At 33.6% G+C, this 23,995-nt stretch overlaps 1 protein-coding gene and 1 non-coding gene across 2 annotated transcripts; one reads left to right on the forward strand and one right to left on the reverse strand.

The window, feature by feature from the left end:
* Positions 1-961: 961 nt before the first annotated feature.
* LOC104115541 (transcription factor bHLH110-like) lies at positions 962-9,202 on the reverse strand. Its single transcript, XM_009626210.4, has 7 exons — positions 8,778-9,202; positions 7,776-8,346; positions 7,553-7,684; positions 7,312-7,377; positions 7,111-7,176; positions 6,886-6,945; positions 962-1,343 (listed from the first exon to the last, which is right to left on the reverse strand). The coding sequence occupies exons 1-7, from the start codon at positions 9,011-9,013 to the stop codon at positions 1,236-1,238; spliced, it is 1,239 nt and encodes a 412-aa protein (XP_009624505.1). The 5' UTR covers positions 9,014-9,202; the 3' UTR covers positions 962-1,235.
* A 7,830-nt stretch (positions 9,203-17,032) lies between these two features.
* On the forward strand, positions 17,033-17,104 carry TRNAH-GUG (transfer RNA histidin (anticodon GUG)). The gene has a single exon. It is a non-coding gene; the product is annotated as a tRNA-His (tRNA).
* The last annotated feature ends 6,891 nt before the right edge of the window (positions 17,105-23,995 follow it).

Consider the following 23,995-nt stretch of genomic DNA (forward strand, 5'->3'; position numbering starts at 1 on the left):
TTATTCACAATACTGATTCAAAAAGAAGGCTTTGGACGAACTAAAACTGAAAGGTTTATGGAAAGAAAGTTGCACCTCTTTCACTTCTTGCTATTATCATATTCTTCTAAAAATACATACATTAGAACAGTTATAGATAAAGTTCAAATAACCTGAATGTTAGAGCAAATAAAGAGACATTACGTTGATATATCATTTATGTGATTTAATTTGGAGCTACTACAAAAAGCTGAAGGTCTATAATATCTAAGAAAAAATCGATTGCACATATGGTGCTCTGTCTTAAATTGCTGCAGTTCGTGAATACTAAGATCTTGCCACAGTGTATGTTAATTTGATATCATATGGAGTTGAATTTAGGATCCAGGATTTTGTTTGAGGTGTAAATAGATCTATGTAATTTACGTACATAGCTTTTGTAGTTTTTGTTTACTCTCGGGCTTAATTTTTTTATACATAGTTATTTTACCCTTTTCACCTGATATATAGCATAGGATGCCTATAATAGTTGACATGATATTTTTTTCATTTCTTAGTTATAATTCTTACTGGTAGGGGACAATTTGAAAACGATTATGTAAAAATGAAATCAAATTCTGGTTTTGTATGGCATATATGTTTGACAATAAATAGGTATTTTAATTTTTAAGACCATAAAATTTTATGAACGACAATTTGAACTGTAATGCATGATAAAGTGGTTTTAAATTTCTTTTTCCTTGTTCTTTGGCCAGTGTCAAACGGATCAGCTGTGATGAGATTCAACTTGGTCACACATTTTGATAATTGACCTTACACTTTTAAAACTTTAAATTTTGGTTTATACTAATTAACATGAGATACACGTGCATTCCATGTCTTCAAAAACTAGTATAATAAAAGTAGATCTTTAGAGAAAATTAAAATAAAATAAATTTAAAAAGCCAAGTTAATTAGTCTTCAGAAAATTAAACATCTTCAATAGTTGGGTAAAGAAGACAGTTATACCTTTGACTCTAAATATGAATTTGAATGGAGTGATTATTACGTACATCGCCCAATGGAAATTAATTCAAGAATCTGGGGATGGTCATGAGGGGAAAAACGCTTTTAAATCTTTAAGCGATTATTGGTAGCAAACTATATGTCACGGTAAACATTATCTTGATGATTTTGGGCATGAAAAGTTACAGTAACTGTACAATCCTACCATATGCTTCCATGCATTGAAGTCAATGGAGTACTTGTCCGATGTTTCAATCGCACGAATAAGTGATGTAAGAAGAAAAAGACATTGGCACAAGACATAGCCCTCTACTCTTAAGATCTTGCACAGCCTGTCCCTTCATGTCTATGCTCGAATCCTGCCACACCAAACACCAAAATAACATATGCTTAGTTTCAACCAAGTATTCGATTTTGTTGGGAAAATAAATACATTTTGCCCAGTAATAATATTTGTGGCAAATAATAATAATACAAGAGAGTAATAATAACACTAAATTTTTTAACAGGGTAAAATACAATACTCGAGCGAACCAATATTACCACTATAATATTACAACTTAGTAGTGTCAAGAAACTATTACAACTTCGAAAGAAATAACATTATTTATTTTAAAACACCTCACTACAATAATACTGTCACTCACTATTTATTTCACAGACAACAATCTGTGGATTATTCCCACTGCCCTTTGCTTTCTGATTAGCTTCTCTTTGTTTTTTGGTATATTAAACAGAGAGGGAAACATCTCTATTTATAGGCAAAGTTGTCAACCTCTCAGCCAATCAAATTTGCTCATTCAACTCAGCCGCCCAACTTGGCAGATTGTTTAGCCACCATTTTCTTTCTGCAACTTTTTTCAATCCTTGTCTTTATTTCTTTCATGGGTCCCACAAATCTCCCTCTTAATTTTGAATTTTCTTGATCATTCCAAGTCTTGATCTCAACCTCTGAAGATCTTCGAACTTGAGAGGCGTTATGAAGATATCTGCAGCCTGGTCATGAGACTTCACATATTTGAGCTCAACTTCCTTCTTGGCAATGCAATCTCTGATGAAGTGATACCTTGTATCTATATGCTTGCTTCGATCATGATACACCGGATTCTTGGCAAGTGCCTGTGCGGATTTGTTGTCAATACAAATCTCTATAGCTTCAATTTGTGATAAATTGAGCTCCTTCAACAATCTTCTCAACCAAATAGCATGACACGTACAAGATGTTGCTGCTACATATTCAGCTTCACAAGTCGAGAGAGTAACAATTGATTGTTTCTTTGAACTCCAAAAAATAACAGAATCACCCAAGAAAAACACAAAATCAGTTGTGATTTTTCTATCATCAATATCTCCCGCATAATCATTATCATAAAATCCCATAAGGTTGAAATCACTAGAACAAGAATAAAATAGCCAAAAGTCAATCGTACCTTTTAGGTAACGAAGAATTCTTCTAGTGACTTTCAAATGGGTGGAGGTAGGAGCTTCCTTGAAGCGGCTTACTACTCCAACTGCAAAAGAGTATATCTACCCTGCTACAAGTCAAGTACCTCAAACTTCCCACAAGACTTTTAAAAAATGTGGGATCCACATTTTCTCCTTCATCAAACTTAGACAATTTTGTCTCACTCTCCATCGGTATGTTCACGGGGTTGCAATAGAGCATGTTGAACTTCTTTAAGATCTCCTTCGTATAGCTTTCTTGAAAGATGAAAATTCAATCCTCCATCTGCTTCACTTCTAGGCCGAGGTAGTATGACATGAGCGCTACGTCTGTCATCTCGAACTTACGGGATATATTTTTCTTAAAAACTTCAAATAAACTTGGGTTATTACCCGTAAAAATAAGATCATCAACATAAAGACAAACAAGCAAGATATCTCAATAGTATGAACTTTAAGGTAAAGAGCATATTCATGTAGACAACGAATAAACCCATTGTCTTGAAAATACATGTCAATGCAATTATTCCATGCTCGTGGGGCTTGCTTTAATCCATATAAAGCTTTCTTCAACTGCAACACTATATCTTCATGGTTTTTGACCACGAAACCCAATGGTTGTTCAATATAGACTTCTTCTTCAAGATAGTCATTAAAAAGGCTGACTTGACGTCTAGTTGATGGATCTTCCACTTCATTTGCGCTGCCAAAGAAATCAGAAAACGAATCGTCTCCATGCGGGCAACAGGTGCATAGACTTCTTCATAGTCAATGCCTTGCCTTTGCTTGTAGCCTTTAGCCACAAGTCGTGCCTTGTATCTCTCCACATCTCCATCAGCATTCTTCTTTGTCTTGTATACCCATTTTACTCCAATTACACGATGACCCTTGGGAAGAGTTGTTAACTCCCAAGTGTTGTTCTTCTCTATTGACTCGATCTCCTCCTCCATGGCTTGTCTCCACCTTTTGTCTGTAACAGCTTCATCAAAGTTCATTGGTTCACTATCAGCAAAGAGACAATACAAAAAATCAAAATTAGTAACTTCTTCTGTGCCATCATAAAGCTCTTTAATGCTCTTTTTCCGTTGCGGTTGCTCATTTGAACTTTGTTGAGAAGAAGGAGATGCAACATTGGTTGGAGAAGGAGGTGGAGTTGTATCCTGCACAAGTTCCACAGTCTCTGGTTCTTCTTCATCGCCAAAGTATGGAAGAAAATCATATGAAATTTCTTCCTGAGGTTCCCAATTCCATGCCAATTCTTCATCAAATTCAACATCACGACTCACCACCATCTTGTCGCTACTTGGGTTGTATAGCTTGTAGCCTTTTGAACTCATATTATAGCCAACAAACACATGCTTGACACTTCGATCATCAAGCTTCGCTCTCCCTTGATGTGGCACATGAGCATAGGCTATGCTCCCAAAGATTCTCAAGTGTTTGACATTTGGATTTCTTCCACTTCATGCTTTTTGAGGGATTTGATCTCTAATATTTCTTGTTAGAGACCTGTTGTTCAAATAAACTGCACAAGATACAGCTTCTACCCAAAATTCCTTGGGCATATTTTTAGCTTTTAACATACATTTAGCCATATTAAGAATCGTCTGATTCTATCTCTCTGCAACTCCATTTTGTTGGGGTGAATAAGGTACCATTAGAGGGCGATGAATTTCATGAGATTGACAAAAGTCATTAAATTCTTTTAAAGTGAATTCTCCTCCTCTATCGGACCTTAAAGCTTTTATTTCATAGCCACTTTTTTTTTCTACAAGTACTTTGAAATTTTTAAAAGCAGCAAAAGCTTTAGATTTTTGGTTCAAGAAATAAACTTAAGTCTTTCTACTAAAGTCGTCAATGAAGAGTAGAAAGTATTTACTTTTACCAAAGGAAGGTGGATTGATTGGCTACACACATCAGTGTGAACAAGCTGGAGTGGTTTGGTTGATCTTGACATGGACTCCTTTGGAAAACTCCTCCTTGCATGTTTTCCAAGAAGACAAACTTCACACAATTGTTTGGGATGGTTGATTGATGGTATCCCATGGACCATGATCTTTTCTCCCATTGATTTGAGCGCTTCAAAATTCAAGTGCCCAAATCACATATGCCAACACCATGATTCATCTTGCACATCGGTCTTCAAACACTTTGCATCAATTGTTTTAAGATTTAGAGAAAATAATCTATTTTTTGCCATATGCACTTTAGCAATTAGAATTCCGCGTGAATCTCTAAGTCACAGATGCATATTTTTCATGTGGATGTCATATTCCTTTTCAAAAAGTTGGCCCAAACTCAAAATATTACTTTTTAATTTTTGGCACATAATAAACATCTTGAATTAGCTTGTAACTACCATCTTTACAGGAGATCAGAATCGTACTTATCCCCTCTATTTGAATCTTTGAGGTATCTCCAAAGGACACATTACCTCTCACCATTTTATTGATCTCCACAAACTTCTCTTGGCATCCACACATATGATTGCTTGCTCCATTGTCCAAATACCACGAGTTGCAATCATCCTTGTCTTCTTCCTTGAGTGTCATCAACAACGTTGACTCATATTCTTCTTTCTTGTCGTCAACAAGGTTAGCTTTTTCTTCAACATTGCTACGGCATTCCCAAGAGTAATGACCAAAATTTATGACAATTATAACACTCAATTTTAGGTCTGTCATACCCTTTGTCCATTATTTTCTTGGTAGTAGCCATATCCCCTTCCTCCTTTATGTCCATGACCACGACCTCTAAATATCTGGTGGATTTTAACTTCATTGTTGAAGTTATTACCATTACTTCTTCCTCTTCCATGACCGCCACGGCCTCGTCCTTGTCCATTCCCTCGATAGCTCTTTTTACCTCCATAATCCTTGAAGGATGCCTGAGTTTTAAGAAGTTGCTCCAATGGCACTTCTTGTCTCCTTGTGATCTTTTCTTCGTGGGCCTGTAAAGAGCCCTCCAATTGCTCTACCATCATAGAGTCTAAATCTTTAGACTCCTCAATAGCACAACCACAAAATCAAATTTAGGTGTTAAAGTGCAAAAGATCTTTTCTACCATACGGACATCTTCTATATCCTCCCTGTATCTTTTTAGTTGATTTACAACAGCCTTCACTTTTGAAAAATAATCCGAAATACATTTTAATTCTTTCATTTTTAAAACTTCAAAATCAGCCCTTAGAGTTTGAAGTTTTACCTTCCTCGCCTTGTCAACTCCTTGAAGAGAATTTTGTAAAATCCCCAAGCTTCCTTTAAGGTGGTAGCATCTGCCACCTTATCAAACATGGCATCATCCAAATATTGGTGAATGAGCGTGAGGGCTTGTTGATTCTTCTTCCTCGTCTTTGCCAAGACCTCTTTTCCATTTTGAGGCAGAGCTTCCTCATTATCGGGTTTTGCATACCCTCTGTCTACGATTTACCATACATTAAGAGAGCCAAGAATGGCTTTCATACGTAGAGACCATTTCTCATAATTATCTTTTGTGAGACGGGTTAACTGAAAAGATTGCGGATCATTATTCGCCATGGCTCTGATACCACGTTGTTGAAAAAATAAATATATCCCGCCCAGTAATAATATCCACGACAAATAATAATAACACAAGAGAGTTACAATAACACCAAATCTTTTAACGGGGTAAAATACAATACCCGAGCAGAGCAATATTATCACTATAATATTACAATTTAGTAGTGTCAAGAGACTACTACAACTTCGAAAGAAATAACACTCTTTATTTTAAAACACTTCACTACAATAATATTGTCACTCACTATTTATCTCACAGACAATAATCTGTGGATTACTTTCACTGCTTTGCTTTATGCTTAGCTTCTCTTTATTTTTTGGTGTATTAAACAGAGAGGGAAACATCTCTATTTATAGATAAAGATGTCAACCTCTCAGCCAATCAAATTTGCTCATTCAACAATTCAGCCCAACTTGGCAAATTGTTTAGTCGCCCACTTTCTTTATGCAATATTTTCAATCATTTTCTTTATTTCTTTTATGAGTCCCACAGATTTCATTTACTCCACATTTGCTATATATAGAAATTCTATGTATTGACCTATAAAATTTATTTGCACGATCAGATCATTTATAAAATAATTACATGTTTGATAATTAAACATTACTGGATAGTTGATAAAAATGGTAGTATCTCTAGTTAATTTGTCATAATAGATTAAACTATACTAATAGAGTAAAAATATATTTACAGTGTTGGTATGTAACTTAAAACCTTTACGAATAACTCTAGCAATGGATAGCTGGAGAATATATACGACACCTTAAAATCCTGCAAAAGTAAAGAGACCCGTCTAGCCTAGCAACACATGAGCCGTATATGTACTTGTAGTAAAAACTGGAGAACTTAAGGTTTGTTTTTAGATCCATCCCCTCTAAGAATTTCATATTGCAAAAGCTTGTTGGTTTCCGCAGTTACCTTTAAGTTTATCTGATGGAGCTTCCCTTTAGATGACTTCGCATAAGGCATGCTTAATGTCTGTGTAACGTTAACAAAAAGGGTAATCTTAAAAGGCTAAAAGTAATGCAACGTAAATATCAATCTCTTAATTAGTAGCGATTTGATATGAATCTTTTTCTAAGAAAAGAACTTTAAATGAATTGAAGAGCATAAATTAAGCAGAATGAGTGCTAGCTTTATTACCAGGATCTGGTCCTGAAGGAACTGAATATAGCCAATGGCTTCTGTTAATACTGAGGCTGTATCAGTCTGCATATTCCCATTTGTGGGAGAAAAGAAAGAAGAATTTAGCATGGTACAAACATTAAAATAGTACAAATACTCTCCTTTTGCCTGTCTCTTGTTTTAGTGGGTTCTAATGATATAAATATATAGAGTATATACCTTGCCGAAAGGTGCCACTAATCTGTGAAGAGCTGAAATCCTGTGTCCCAATTTTTCCTTCCGTACCTGCTTCAATACAGCTTATTTTAAATTGTCTATATATATATATATATATATATATATATATATATATATATATATATATATATATATATATATATATTTCCTCCATAAGAATTTTTGGATTGTCGTGTGGGAACATTATATATACTTCAATTTATTTTTCTTCTTCCTTTTTCACCTTAAGCATTGGAGTGGAAGATTGTGATGTGATTCGAGGCTTCTTCGATACTTCTTGAGCTGGATTTTCAGCTGAACAACTCAATCTCTTTGCTTTTGTAGAAACTCCAATATTATTGCTAACAACTGGGTTCTATTATCAATTTTAATTCGTTAATATATATATTACCATGGAGAAATTGAAAAAAGAAAATAATAGTCTAATAATGCAAGAAGATGCCTACTTTATTGGAGCTGTTTGATGGATTGTGGATTAATTCTTGCAGTCCAGCAAAGCCTGAAGACATCCTGTCCGTGCAGAAATGGCCAAAGCTAGTACTATGATCACCAATACTATTCTTGAAATTTAGGCCATTAAATCCTAACTTCTTCAAATCCTGGAAATCCGAATGTTCCAAATGACTTGAGATATAATTTGGAGTTGCAGCAGCAGCAGCTAAACCGGAGAATCCAATGCAGGTTTTAGCATTGTTCATGTACGAATGATCTTCGGACAGAAGATTCTCATTCAAATCAAAAACATGATGTTGCTCTTGTTTGAAGTAACTCTCTTTGAACAAGCTGTTACTCAAACCGTTTGTATCTTTCATCTTGAGGAAATAATCGTTGGATATGTACCCCTTGCTATTTTTGTAATCCAGCTGCTCGTTAGATGATTGATGGCCATTTTGGAACATAGAGGAGTTCATTAATGGAAATGTGTCAATACTACTACTACTTTTCCACAGCTCTTCGGATGAGATGTTATTCTGGAATATCCTTTTCATTTCTCCCTTGTAGTAATATTCTTCTTCCCTGTAATATCACCGATAAAATAGATATCAACTCACATAAACCCTAAAGTTCATGTTTCTCCGATTTTAATTAAAAAAATTCATTTTTATTAAAGCAAGAACAAATAAAATCTTTGATTCTTAATTAAATTAATGATACTTTGCACCCCGAGCTCAAAGAAAATGAGAAATCTTTACGATGAAGTTGATTTGTGAATATGGAAAGAAAACACTTAAAAGACTAGCAAGTATCTGTGTTTAAATTTGTCCTTGTTGTCCATAAGAAAAACTTAGAGGAAAAATACTTATAAGGTGATATTATTTTGACACTAAATCATAAGTTGCGCTGAATTAGCTCTAAACCAAATGCAAATTCTTGTTAATTAGATGCAGTTTTGAACTAGCTAGCTACATACCACTTTGAAAAGGAATTGTACTACTAGAAGAACTTACGAGGTCATGCTTGGGTTCCAATCGTGTAAAGCTTGAACCCCAGTGAATAAGGGATACCCAGCAAGCTGCCGTTGTTGAAGTTGATGAAGATGATAAAGATTCCTAGAATCCATGTGGCCGCAAACTTGTATACAATTATTCAAATATCGAAGAGGAAAAAAAAAAAGTTCTTGAATAGCTAGGTTTAGTTCTTTCTCAAAGCTACACTTTCTCCAACGTATATTCGCACTTTGCATCAATTCATATGGCAGATTGAGGGGAAATGGACATAGCACAGAGAAAGGCTGAGACAAAAGAATACAAGAGAATGTGCACTGAGATTCAGTGTGCCAAAACTTTATCGTCTTGGCCCATGTACTTGCTACTTCAATTCCTAGCAGGTTTTTCAATGATGGCACCCTCAAAAAACATGTGGCTTTTGAAGTTTAGAAGCAAAGCAAACCTACCTATCTTTATTACTTTATATATGGTGGAGAATGATGTTAATATGACGTAGATTGTCCATTTATGTTGACTCTACAATATATAACTTGCATATGATCCCTTATCCATAAATTAAATTTCAGTATCCAGGTCCTCCTTTTTACCTTCATAATTACTACATTAGTTACTGAACACATGTTAATTAAGAAAGATCCTCTTTTTTTCCTTTTCTTTTTTTATTTTTATTTTGAGCGCTACTGTATCGTCCTGGAATCGGACAGAAACTGGATTTGGTTAGTAAAGGTAGTTCATGATCCTATGTTAGGAAAATGAATTATGGGCATAACTCAACCAAAAGGTAATTTATCACGTCAAGATTGTCCAATACCATATAAAGAGATTCTTGTCACGGGTTTAACTCAAGTAAGCAACGTGCGGACAACTTGATAGCTTGTATGCTACTCACAGCTTCAGTCCTAACCAAGAAATAAGCACAAAGTCGTGCTTGAACTAAGTCAATCACACAAACTCAAAAGCTGGAAAGATAATGAACTGAAAGGCACACAAAGATCGGGAGGACAAGGCCAATTTTCGGATTTACTTGATATAAAATTATAAAGTATATGAGATCTGCCTTAGTTCAAGCACGACTTTGTGCTTATTTTTTGGTTAAGGCTGAAGCTGTGAGTAGCATACAGGCTATCAAGCTGTCCGCACGTTGCTTACTTTAGTTAAGCCCTTGACAAGTCAACGTATTTCCTAAATAGGACGCTCTTAACAGTAAATACTTCCCACCCTATATATCCAAACACCACTAGAAAATTTGTTTCTGCTACCGACAATCTCAATTACCAGTCTGTGCAAGCATATTGCAGTAATTGCAGAGTTTTTTCGTTGTAAGAATTTAAAAAGTCGTTCTTTATGATAGCGTGCGTAGATTGAACCGGTGAATCAATACAGATAGCAGATGTCTCTGATTACACATATATATATATGATAATTGAAGTTATATTTGGATTCTCTACTTGTCTTTATTCAAAGTTCCATCCACTGTATATAATCTTAGGTGCTGACCGATTTTGTACTTGCCAATTAGTTGTGTAATAGTACGATAAAGGCTTAAACCAGCGAAGTGCATATGCAAATTTTCAGTTTTTGGGCTAATGTTTATTTATGGCAAAACAACGTAACATTATTAGATTTTGTTTTTTAGTGTTCATTTGTGAAAGGCTGGGAGAACTACTTAATTATAGCCAACATTCAAAGGCAGCCAAAGTGTCGGCTACGGGTTCGGCCGAACCCAATAGTTTTAGTTCAAATCATGTATTTGTCTTAAAACTTTTATTAAATATGTACAAATCATTAATTTAGAATCCAACAAATTAAAAGTATTAGCCTCCCGAATCAATAAATTTGAAATCCTGCACGGAGCTTCTGCTGTACTATTACTATTAATTGAGCTTGTTTTTCACGTGTAGTGCTTCTTAATTGTAGATTCGGGCCTATATATGTGTGTGCTTTTACTTGTTGAATTTTTTTTTTGTTTACTTTTTGCAAAAGTGTTCTGTCTTAGAATTGATAAAACACGTTACTAACTTAAAACAAATCCTCAAATAGTTGATATATCTGAAAAGTTAATCGATATACGAATCATTTGAGTACTGACTCCTTCATAGTACTCATTAAAGTTTGGGATGGCTACAACCAATAGAAAGGGTGTAATAACATTATTATTACTCCTTCCGCTCAATTTATATGACATAGTTTGACTTGACATAAAGTTTAAGAAAGAAAAGTAGACTTCTGAAATATGTGGTTCTAAAAGCTTAAAGGATAAAAGCTTTGTGGGGCCATAATATTTGTATAGCTATAAAAGCTTCTCATTAAGGATAAAGTGAGTAAAATAAAAAGTTCAAAGTTAATTTATTTCTAAATATAAAAATGTATCATTCTTTTTGGAATATACTAATCAGAAAAATGTGTCATTTAAATTGAAACGGAGGGAATAGTACTAACTACTAACTTGAGAGTTATTACTTTAAGTCCATTCTTTCTCCAAAATACTAATAGGCAGTTAGAAATGATTGCCTATTATATTTTGTATGAAATTTATCTACAAGGAATGCAAAATAAGAAGTGATTTCACACTAGTCGGATCTTTCTATAATAGCATTCTTATATAACAGTCATTCACTATAAAAGTCAAATTTTCTTGGAACCGATCTTTTATGTTATATTATAATATATGTCCTCTATAACGATACTTTACTGTAGCAGCCAAAAAATATCGGATATGCGACTGTTATATAGATGTTTGATTGTACATTAATGATAGCCCAACCCCATCTACCCATTGCAAGAACTTTGAGATGGTTGTTAATTTGTTATATGCATAGCGGAAAATGATGGATTGTTTTATGAAAAAAGTAGGGTATTATTGAAGGCGTGTTCGCATAAAGGGCCTGCGTCCAAAATCAACCCCCACCAAAGGCAAACGTCAGATGAAAAAGGTATAACGAATAATCAATTACCAGATATGAAATAATGGGCAATATCTTGTCCTCTATATTTTGGCCTCTTCTCATTTGGCTTCATTGCTGAACAATCCCATCTACTTTCTATATATTTTAGAGAAAATGGTGTATATACTAATGAAGGAAAAGTACAAACCAAACACAATAAGATGGACAGAATTACCGATTGAAATATCCCGCATATTTTGCTGAACTTCATGTTATTAACCCTCTTAATTAACTTGCTGAAAATTATAGTTTAGACTGAAATACATAGAACCAAGAAACATGTTCATTAGTTATTTAATGAAGTTCACAATGTATAGAACCCAGAGACATGCTTATATGCTAAATAGACGAATATGCTAAAGCACCCAATCATATGAGACATGTAAATAATTATTCCAAGAATCTTTTGTACTGTTTTTCTTTTTTGTGCTTTGCAAAATAAGAAAAAGAAATCCCAGTAATCTAGACATGGTATATATACTCCAAGTACTTTGTGGTTTATAGTATGCCTAGTGAGTTCTAATTCCCTCCTGGTTGTAGACAAGAAATGGAATCCTAGTTGGACGCACTATGGTCCAATTATTTAAATACAAAAATATTATATATTCAACAATCATTGGAGTGCTTGAATAATGCAAGTGTAGCTATTTCAATCATTATCCATTCGCTTTAGGCTAGGGCTTCTCACCCACGTCTAGCTACTAGCAAATATTTTAGTGCTCTGTTTAATTTTCATGTTCAGTTCCTTATGGGATGTGCATAATTTGGCCAAATCCGAAATGTAAACCAAATTTTGAATTTTTTGGATTTTTGCTCCGATTTTCAGATTAAAGATTTTTTTAATATCTGAAAATTTAAAACTTTTTAAACTTCATATTTAGCTCTATCCATTATTAGACGCCCATTTTTCATGTGTTGAATAATAATAAGTTCAATACTCGCCCATTAAATATTAGGTCATATATCCAATATTAATTACTAAGTTCAATGTTGATGCCATACTAAAATAAATCTAGGGTTCTTTTCATTGTTACCCACATCCGTTTTTGTTTTCTGCGTTTGTAAACACTGAAGGTTGGAGTTGCATTGGTATCTAATTTGTCATGGTCTATTATGTTTGACTTGTTAATTAGTATGTCCTTATTAATGTGTCTATTGCAAATTTCTTAATAATGATTTATTGCTCGCATGAATACTTCATTTGGATGATTGTGATGGGAATGAGAAACTATCAAGATAATTTGACATGAATATTTTACTTGAATGTTCCTTTTTTTTTTTAAACTAAGAAAGAATCTCAACTTATCGGCTCAAAATTAAAAATTTAAAATATCCAATTCAAATACGAAATCGAACTCAAAACCCCGATCCAATCCGATCTTATCTCGATTGGGTTTGGATTGTAATTTCTTCAATCGAAAAACCTAAAATCCAAACCCAAATTTTCATATTCAATCTAATATGCTCGAATACCTACCTCTAGTTTCTTCTTATCAAGGAATATCCTCAATTTCTAACATGTTTGGCTTAGCTGCTTACAAATAACAAATGGATTATGTTTTAAGTGTCGAAAAATATTTTTAAGCACTGAAAGTTATTTTATAAACTAATTTCTCGCACGTGTGTTGCACGTGTATGTCGAGTCTTATGGTGTATGATTTTGTATTGGCCAAATAGTTATGCGTGAAAAAATAAAGTATAGAATATGTGGTTGATTAACGTGGATTGTCATATGGTGACTTGTTTGTCGAGATTAAAATAATTGGTTATTGTCTAAACTTACAAAGATAAATAATCAAAGTTTCATTAGATACATGTGATTTGTTTTTCTTATTTTGATTCTTATTTTGATTTTTATAAGGTACGAAATACAAGAAAATGCATCTCACCTAATACTTCCTTATAGACGACATTTCTAGTGTATGTTCTTTTTATAAATTTAAGTTACTCTATAGTAACCAAGACATAGTAAACATTATTTATGTTCATACCTCGATTGCCTTTTGTTTAATCGAGCAATATTTTGCTTCAAATAAATTATTAAAATCAATATATGATACTCAAATTTATGAAAATAATGAATCATCTAACTAAACATATACTATTAATTACAATATAGAATTGATCATTATACTTATAGTATGGATTATGTTGACATATTTTTTGAATGAATAATAATCTTTATATGAGAATATTGATAGATAATTTATGAAAATTAATAGAGAATAAAAACATTAGAAGAATTATGAATCAAAATGATGAAAGTAAGAGTACAAATTAAATTCTGAGCGCTATGCCAACTTAAATTACTTTTATATGAACAAAAATGCTAAAATGATATTTAGATTGACACACCAAAAAAAAAAAGTTTGACAAAATACAACTTCAAAAATCAAATTAGTTCATAGTTTATTTCTTTGTAGAAGAAGGACCACCAATCTTTTTTGATTTTAATAGCTTACTAGTCCTTGAACATTGATCTTTATTGTGCTTTTTGTCCTCTTCCTTTGTATAATTGTATCGTTACAATTTTATCTTCTTCCCCAAATGCGGTTGCATCAATATTTTCAAGTTCATGTATCATTGTAGCCTTTTGTTTTGTTTTTTAGGGATCTAATATGAGATGCAGAATATGCTCATATTCATCTATTAGGATGTTCCCTTCTTTAAAAGCCCCTTTAATAGAAAAAAAGCTATAAAAAAAAAAGGATGAAGTAATTTTGTATATAAAAGTGTGGGTTTTCGGGTTTAAATTAAAATTATATCCTCTAAATTGATAAGAAAATTGAATTTAATCTTTACTCAACACCACTTTGTAATAGTACTTTTATTTTTCCTCTGCAACATTAAAATACAATTCATATGTTAGAAGTTAATTTATACTTTTGAGATAGTTTCAGAGACCCCTTACGTTTGACTTCATAATGCTAAATATCCCTTCTAGTTTACGATATTACACATATCTCTCTTATTTAAAAAATTTATGTCACAATTCTTTCATCTTATTTATTTTTAATTTTAAAAATTATGATTTGGCAAATTTTCTTTTTTAATATTTTTTATTTAATTAATTTTGCAAATATCTTATACAAAATTCTCTGTTCAACCAATTATCATTGATCTGATTATTCTGGCGATGGTTAAGTTGCTGCCTTCACCGTTGTGGCTTTTATGTTTTCGAACAATTGTCATATCATGATAGCATGAGGTAATTCAAGCTTCATCCACTTTATTTCTTATTTATATATCTTCTATAGTGTTTAGGCAACTATGTTTACCAGTTACAATTGGTTCGCTACTGCATTTGCTAGAGTGGCCACTGTTTTGTTTAATAGTTGTGGTCCGGATTATCTTACGCTCATCTAAACTAATCGAAAATATTTATCACCTCCCACCAACGTTAACCACTATTGTGCTATTTTTTTTGTTTTTCAGAACTAATATTCCTCTGTTATTCGTTCATCTTCCATTACAACAACAACAACAACCCAGTAATATCCCACGTGTGGGGTATGAGGAGAATAGTGTGTACGCAAAACTTACCCTAACTCGGGAGTTAGAGTGGTTATTTTCGAAACACCCTGCCCCTCGGCACGGAAAGATGAAAAAGAAGTATTCGTTCACCTTCATTCTTCGACAAAAAGCATCTTTTACTTATTTCGGTAACCATGAACCCATTAGTATATTGATTCTTGTGTTATTAGTGTTTGTGTCTTTTTCAAATTTAAAGTTTCAGAAAAAGATGCTTTGTAATATCATAATTTTTAAAATTTATAATATTTAGGTTAAAAGAATTATTTTAAAAAAATAAAAAAGGAAGGTAAACATAATATTGTAAATCACAAGAAAGTTAGTAATGCAGTCAAAATTAAGGGGATTGAATATGCCCTTAAATTTAAGGTTCTAATCCTATGAGAGGTTGATTGAATATGCTCTTTGACATTGTAATCTAGTAAATATTTCGTAGCATAAAACAATATTAAATGGATTAGTCATTCTCCATATCACAAACTTCAAGCCTTAAGAAATACTAAAATGTTGTTAATAACTAAACAAATTAGTAACTTCTTTTTTTCATGAATTAGAAAAAAAAAAGCTTTTTAAATGCATCTCACCTTCAAAATTCTCTATGTTACAATTGACATTTGACACCTTGAAAATCTCATTGCTTCACGTCATTATTGCCTCGGCATAATATAATAGACATGAAAATTTCTTTGTCCCTTTTAGGATATTATTTTAATGTCTTTACAGTGATTTTTTTTTTAAACCTCCATCAAATTAGGATGAGATCTATAGTGTTTTCACACTTTTACCAACTGAGCAAATCTCACTTGTCCTCTGCCGTGATTTATTTTTTTAAACAATGAAAGCCATCAAGAACTTAGTTTTATGTACATGTCAATATAAAATACCTAGTCAAGTCTTCAACCAGACAGACGAATTGTTCCTTGAACAATATGTAAGTCGCAGTCAAAAATATTTTATCTGCCGTCTTTTCTTATTATTAGAAATAGGAACCTTGCACAAGAAGACAATTATCCAGACAATGGCTTTTAAAGTGACCTTTGAAGCGTCACTTTGTTTAGCAACATGTGGAAACAGGTGGGTTATATTAATTATATTGTAGTCGACACCATTTAGTTAATTTCAAGTGAAAATTAAATTAATTGTTTAAAAGAATAATTTAGTAATTTAACTTTTAACTTACGAGCTTCTCAATTTTAATATAGTATAGATATAGATATAGATAAGCAATAACTTATTTTGATAGAAGTGTTGAATTTAATAATAAATTATTGATGTGTTTAACATAAAATATTGATAAGCTTTCTTTTGTTAAAATAACTAATACATCCTTTTGAAATTTAAAATATTATAATTTAAAAGTATATTTATAAAGATAAAGGTGAAACGGCGAATATGAAATAGAGAAATAATTAGGAGTTTTTTTGGGATAGGTATTTTGAGAATAAAATAAAAATTAAGAAAATAAAATAGTAAAATTATTGGTCAAGTTAAAAGTGCTTGTAAGGTGAAAATCAATACGTTTAGGATGATCAACTTTAGGTTCACTTTAGCTTACAATCACTTGGTTTATAACTACTTTGGACGATTCATTACCAAACAATCAAGTAAATAAACCCAGATGCGTTTATAAGCTTAGCTAAATACCTTATTTAAAGATTATAATATTTTTCTTGAAGCAAATTGCTTTATACGTTCCAGGTTGTGGAAGTTAGTTAAATGGTTTATTAAGACGCTCTTCGTGTAAATATAAATAATAATTCTGGAGTACTGAACATCTTTGTGGCTGTAGTTTAGTGGTGAGAATTCCACGTTGTGGCCGTGGAGACCTGGGCTCGAATCCCAGCAGCCACATTCATTTTCTTTTTTCCTTTTCCCCTTTTATACCATTTACAAGTGGTTAAATCCTCATAATACTTTTTTGGGGGTCTATAAATCTTCATAATACCCGATTATATTCCAGAACGGTAACTACTAACTATATGTCTATACAAAAATGGAAATTAAGATAAATTTAATTATTTCAAATTAAATTTATCAACCCAACTGTCATAGAAACAATCTTACCATCTTTTCTCTTCTTTTTTTTCCCTTTTGAAAAGGATTCAGATCCAGAATCTATTCCAGTATTTATTAATTTTTATATTTTGTCAATCTTGTCTTCTAAAAAATGGTAGTAAACCACACATTAACAATGACAACTATTTAACCTGTGCTTGGCAAAGGGGTTGACCTTTGTCGAAGAAATTTAGTAAAAATAATACGCTCAAGATGTTTAATTTCTTCTTTATCATTTTAAAGTATATTAAAATTTGATATGCTCAGTGTTACCATATTTTCAATGGTACTAGCAAAGTACTATAATTCATATTTTCCCTTATTTTTCTATAGCTTGTATTTCTTCTAAAGCATCAGGAAGAATAGATGCGGAGCTAGCCTATCGTGTACGGGTTCGGTCGAGCCTAGTCATTTTTGCTTAAAAATTATATTTATTTTAGGAAATTTATTAAATATGTATAAATATTAAGTTGTGAACCCAGTAACTAAGACGAGCTATGGGTTCTGTAGCAAATTCAGAACTCATAAACTTCAAATTCTAACTTCGCCTCTAGGGGAGAAGAACGTTAGTGCAGGAATTTCCGTCCCTTTTATTCCTTTTTTTCTTTTTTAGTTTGATAATTTCGTTTAAATATGCAAAAGAAATAAAGTTCTAATGGAGCGTCATGTGGTGGTCATGTGCATGTGCCTTAGGAGGAAAAAAGGAAATACCAGAAATGTTAATTTGGAATAATAAGTCAATTGCATGACCCGATTTTTATTGAGAATAATGTGCCGTAACTGTAATGTTGGTTATAGATGAAATGATCTAACTAGGAGGATGAAGTGATAAAATTGTAGTAACATAAAATCCCTTTAACATTCTCAACAACTAAAATATAAGATAAGGAAAGTAGCTTGAGAGTAGATGCTAAGCTCATATATCCAATCTCAATTTGACAAATTATTTTGTTCCGAACTATTTGATGTTTTACAAAAAATAAGAAGTAATTTATTTAAAATGTGCACTTAATTGGTGGAATCATGTTAATTGAATGAGACATATAATGAGAGATAAATGACAACTTACACAAATGTTGTAATGATTAAGATCGTAAAATATCTTTCTTGTGTATAAAAACTGTTAAAAGACAGATAATATAAACACGAAATAGTAATATTTATTTTGAGAAAACTATCATCTATAGCCCTTTAAAATTTTATTAGCCCAAGTTTTCTCCATGGACCCGAAATAATCTTAGGCTTAATTTATTGACAAGTTATAGCTATTATTCCCAATACACTTCCACTCTCTTTCAACCGCCTGCTTCTCCTCTCTCTCTTCTCATCTTCTCCAATCTTCAATCTTCCATCTTTCCCTTTCTTCTTATCTTTCCCTTCTTCATTCCCTCCTTTTTTTTCTTTTTTCTTTTCTTCTCCTATAGCGACACCAACACACATTTTTTTTTTTTTTTTCTCTTTTTTCTTTGCGATCTCCTCTTCTTTTGCTTAGATACAGAAATATCTATCTTCTTTGAGTAATTTCTGGCGATGGTTGCCGCTTTCTTCGCTTTCTGTCCACTTTTAGATATAGTATTGCATGAAATTTTTCGGATAACTTTGCAAGAACATGATAAATGGAAAATAAAATAGTCGCTGCCAGAGAAAAGCTTTTTCTGGCCAAGTTCGGTATCCTCCATTATCGTCAGTATTTCTTTATTTATATACTGTATAATCAATATATAATAATTGTATAATATAGTGTTTAATCAGTGTGTATACATTATACATTAATGATACATTTATTATACACGTATAATACAAAACTAGACGTGAAAGATTGCGGTGACTATGGTGAGTGTTGAAAATATTGTATATAATATGTATATATTATGTATGCACATTTATATGAAAGGGGTATCTACACTGATATAATGCATATACACTTTTTTATACAAATTCAATATTCATATAATTTGTATATAAAGTGTATAATAGTATATATATTATTCAATGATGTATAAAAGTGTATATACACTTTATACTAGTGTATAATATGTATAGTACGTGTAAAACCTATACATCACCTTTTTTCTCTTCTTATATCATGGGTAGTTTTGCTTATACAATATTATATTTTTCTAGATTGGATCACTAATTTTATTTTTTTTATAGTAAATGATAAAAAAGGGTATTTTGGTGGTTATGGAGAAGACGGTTGGGTTTAATGGAATTTTGGGCTGAAAGGGTGAATTTTGACGGGGATTTCACTAGGTTTGAAGGATTTTTGGGGTGATTTGGTGGGATTTTAAATATTTTGACTTCTAATATTAAGTGTAAAAGAAGATTGCATTAAGGAGTCAGAGTCTCCGCTAGTTTTCTGGGTTCCACTTGCTAGCCCTTATAATTGGTTTTGGACTATGAATTGTATGCCTTATTTTATGACTACCAGTTGTCATTAATTTTCACCGAGTGACTATAAATGATTTTTGCTCTAATATTTTGCTCCATACTACGTACCCGATGCCTCAGAACAATTACATGAAATAAGAAAGGAAACATGACTTGGAGGTAGAGGTGTTGAATGGTAGTCATATCATTAATTGTATGTGGATTAGTGATGACATCCATTAAGCAGAGGGTGGCCTCTATGACTATGAGGTCTCAATCCCACAATCAGTGACTAATAAATTGTCATTAAAGGGCGGCATTTGAATGAGAAACTTAGTTTAGTGTCAGTTGAACTACACCAAAATTGAAAGAAGAATTGTCCGAGTTTTCTAGATTAATTGTGAGGTAGAAATACAAGAATATACCTACTTCATCCTTAGTTGTCAAGTTTTTATTGAGTAAGTTGCAAAGTTGAGAAGAGTTGAAAGATCCAAATTAAGTTGTCTCAAGCTGTCCTATTCGTTTCTCTCTGTTAAATGAATTAGGCTGATTTCCTGCACTTGTTTCAATATTGGTTCAAATTAGTGTCAATTCAAGGAAAGCTATGAGCTGCCGAGAAAATCCAATCTACAAATTAATATGAACCAATTTAGTCACACCAATGAACTACGGTATTACTCCAAAGCAGCTGAACCAATATAAATTTTAATTATGTGTCTCACATAGTTACTGTTACTTAAGTGAAGGTGTTCATAGATTGAATAGTTCTAACATGATAATGTTCGACCCATGTAGAGGTGGCAAAATAATTAAAAGAAAACAGTTAATCACCCATATTATTCACTAAAAATGGGAGAAATTCAAAAATAGCCAGATTTACAAGTGGTTATTGAAAAATAGTCACAGCTTCAAAAGTAATTGAAAATTTGACACTTTTCATATAAAGATAAATCTGAACAAAAACACTGTTCAAAATTTAAAAAATATTCCAGCATAATATATTGGAGTTTAGTTCAAGTATATTATACCGGAGTTCAAGTATAATATACTGGTGTTCAGTTTCAGTATAATATACTGGAGTTCCAGTATAATATACCGGTCCAGCATAATATGCTGGAAGTTCATACACAGGTGCTCCAATCTCCAATATATTATGCTGGATCTTTCCATGTGTTGGAGTTCCAGCATAAAATTCTGGAAGTTAATATACAAGTGTACCAATCTTCAGTATATTATGCTGGACCGGTCCGTGTTGCAGAAAAATAGTAGCTATTTTTCAATGACTTTGCAAACGCTGGCTATTTTTTAATTATCAGTCCGAAAACTGGCTAGCCCGTGCTATTTTTACACTAAAAATGGGTTGGATATTAAACTTTTAAAAATGGGTCAAATGTGGATAAGAACCATATTATCCATTAAGAAAATAGATAACCAATGGATAACTAATGAGTTTAACTTTTACATTTGTAAAATCTCAAATTGGGGGTTCCTCAAGTTTGATAGATTAGAAATTCTCCGAGATAGTGATCATATTCATAAAGCCATGGATAATATGGTTACCCATATTTTCCGCCGGTTAACCCGTTTTCTATCCGTATTAAATATGGGTCTGGTTGGATAATTTATCTGCTTTATTACCCGCTTTCGACTCGTTCCATATCCGACCCGCCCCGCCCGTTTGCCACCCTAGACCCATGTATATTTAGAAATCTTTAAGATATGAAGCATTACTTTTAGCAATATCTCGATCATGTAGGATACAAAAAAGATAAATATCATGATGCTTCTTTGAGAATAGAATAATGTTTTGCGAAAACAGAGATTGTGTAAGATATTGATGTGCCGTCCAAGTATAGGAAGTAAAACTTCAGTAACCTTTACTGAATTTACCTGGTAAAGTCGCAATTTGCTTTGTGTAGTTATAAATGTAACTAGTCTGTAACCAACTTCCAATTATATGTAGAAAAAGTCTAGTGAGAGAAGGTCTCCCTCCCCTCTAGAATACCTACATGGACACCAACACTATACCACTAATTATCCCACCGGATAAAAATAATCAAATGGACGTGGAAGAAACAACAACACACTCCTACAAGGAAATATTACTAGACAAACAGGCAGTAAGTCAAACAGAGTATTACGAAGAGGAACCCTCCTCAAACATCAAAGATGATAAGAGGAAAGGAATTGATGGCCCAATTGCCCTATCCCAGGAAGACAAGAAACGCCTATACAATCCATGGCGATTTTCAATAATCATAAAGGTCTTTGGTCGTAGAATGCCCTACCATTACCTCCGATCTAACCTAACTGTCCTCTGGAAACTATCTGCACAGTTAATTTTGATTTACTTAGGATGATATTTCTTCATTGTCAAGTTTAATTTAGAGAAAAATATGGCTAAGGCACTACACATAGGCCCATGGTTCATCTATGGGAACTTTCTATCAGTACGTATATGGGAACCAAAATTCATTCCACAAGAAGCTACACTATCTTCCACGGCCATCTGGATCCGTCTGCCACAGTTGCTAACAGAAATCTATGATAAAGAAATTCTGGAAAAAAGTTGGGAGAAAGCTTGGTAAACTACTTAAAATTGATACATGTACATCCTCCACCCTGAGAGGAAGGTATGCACACATCTGTATCCAAGTCCCACTTAAAATTTCGGTGGAAACATCGGTCATTATCGGAGATCACAAAAAGGCAGTGATCTATGAAGGAGAAGGAACTTTGTGTACAGACTGTGGTAGGATTGGCCACATATCTAAACATTGCAAGTTCAGACAAGTTGCAACAACATTATCACAAGAAGTTCCAGAATGCTCATAAATGCGTAGTCCTAAAGAAGACAAGGACATATGAAAGACAGTAACTTTCCCACGAAAAAAAAATCCAAACCACAAACCCACATAGGGAAGAAGCAATGAAGTAGGAATTGCAAATCATCATGATCAAAAATTTCAAAAGATACAGGTAAAAATGTTCGATGCAAATTCTGATAAGTTTCTGGAAACTCAAACTTCTCAAAACAATTCCAAAGTGAATAATACCCAAGCTAATAATTCCAATCGGCCCAGTGGTCCAATTAACAAACACAAACTCATTCCCCATAACCCATTAGCCCAACTCAACATGCCTCAACGCAAGTACAATGCTAAAAAGAACGAGGGGTCGGTGTCTGAAGAGACGGGAATGGACACTAACACAAATTCAGGCTTAGACCTCACATGCAATATTAGATTGGGCCACCACTCCCCAACCAAATCGGCCAATGGGGTCCATGCCCAATCAGACTTCCCCAGCCCAAATGATTTCCCCTACCCCAGTACCTACACGCCCCCTACTCACCCCCTAACAGAGATCTCTATTATGGAACCTTCACCACAATGCATGGACACTCAAGTGCCTCACCTGAGCAATCACCCAAACTCAGGCGACATGACACCCTCCGTCCATTCAAACAGATTCACAATTAATTCCAAATCTACGATATCAGATGCAATTACCAATGCTCAAACCGCTGATTCTGATTTGAATTCTTCACCAAATCACGCCATTATGTACCAAACCCCTAACCTAACCCCTATTTTTATCCAAAGAGGTAAAGCCAAAAACCATAAAAAAAAAAAAAAACAGCAACCACCCATCATAGTGACCTCACTCCCATTGCCGCTGGACCACAAGCCAACATTATGGCTGGAGGTGGCGCTACAGGTCCAGGGCTTAGCCTACAACTTCACCTTGGGGAACCAGCCGGTCACCCTAATCGTCCAAGACCCTGCGCACCTAGTGAGGGTAACAATGGAGGCCCTAACCAGGGCCTTGGCATCCTTTGGCCTAAACCTCTGGCAAGCAATGACACTCAACGGCAGCATGCACCCCAATCTAGACCCTTCACTGATCAACAAGTTCATCTCCCAAGCATTCCAATCGATTCCCTTCTTCCCAGACCCAATAGCGGAAGACCCAACAGCGACTCCATAATTTGCAACTATCTAACCACCATCCCAACTAGCTCCATCGTTTTCAGTTTCAGTAGGGAAGAGCCAAACACCACCGCTAGGGAACATAACAAAAAAGATCAATAGAGTACTAGAACTGTTGAAAGGGAAAACAGCCTTGGAGGTGGAAGGGGATAGTTATAGACCACACTGAACGGACACTCATCTACTGGACTCTGTCTGGGCAATAGAGTTCAGTGTGGAGAGAAGCAAGATCCTGGTTCTCCTATGCCCCAGGACCTTGACCAAATGTGGAGTGGGCCTAGGTTCTCACCACAGTCAAGGAGTGATAAAGCCTTTGATAACACTA

Source organism: Nicotiana tomentosiformis, chromosome 2 (genome assembly GCF_000390325.3).
Source record: "Nicotiana tomentosiformis chromosome 2, ASM39032v3, whole genome shotgun sequence".
In the NCBI taxonomy this organism is placed as follows: domain Eukaryota; kingdom Viridiplantae; phylum Streptophyta; class Magnoliopsida; order Solanales; family Solanaceae; genus Nicotiana; species Nicotiana tomentosiformis.

Bases quoted from the DNA above. Each gene is read 5' to 3' on its own strand.
- LOC104115541 (XM_009626210.4), bottom strand. From the start codon at position 9,013: ATGCAAAGTGCGAATATACGTTGGAGAAAGTGTAGCTTTGAGAAAGAA. The intron at 8,347-8,777 runs GTAAGTTCTTCT...GTGATATTACAG, and splicing joins TGGAACCCAAGCATGACCTC to GGAAGAAGAATATTACTACA. The intron at 1,344-6,885 runs GTAACTGCGGAA...TTGGTGTGGCAG, and splicing joins TCCATCAGATAAACTTAAAG to GATTCGAGCATAGACATGAA.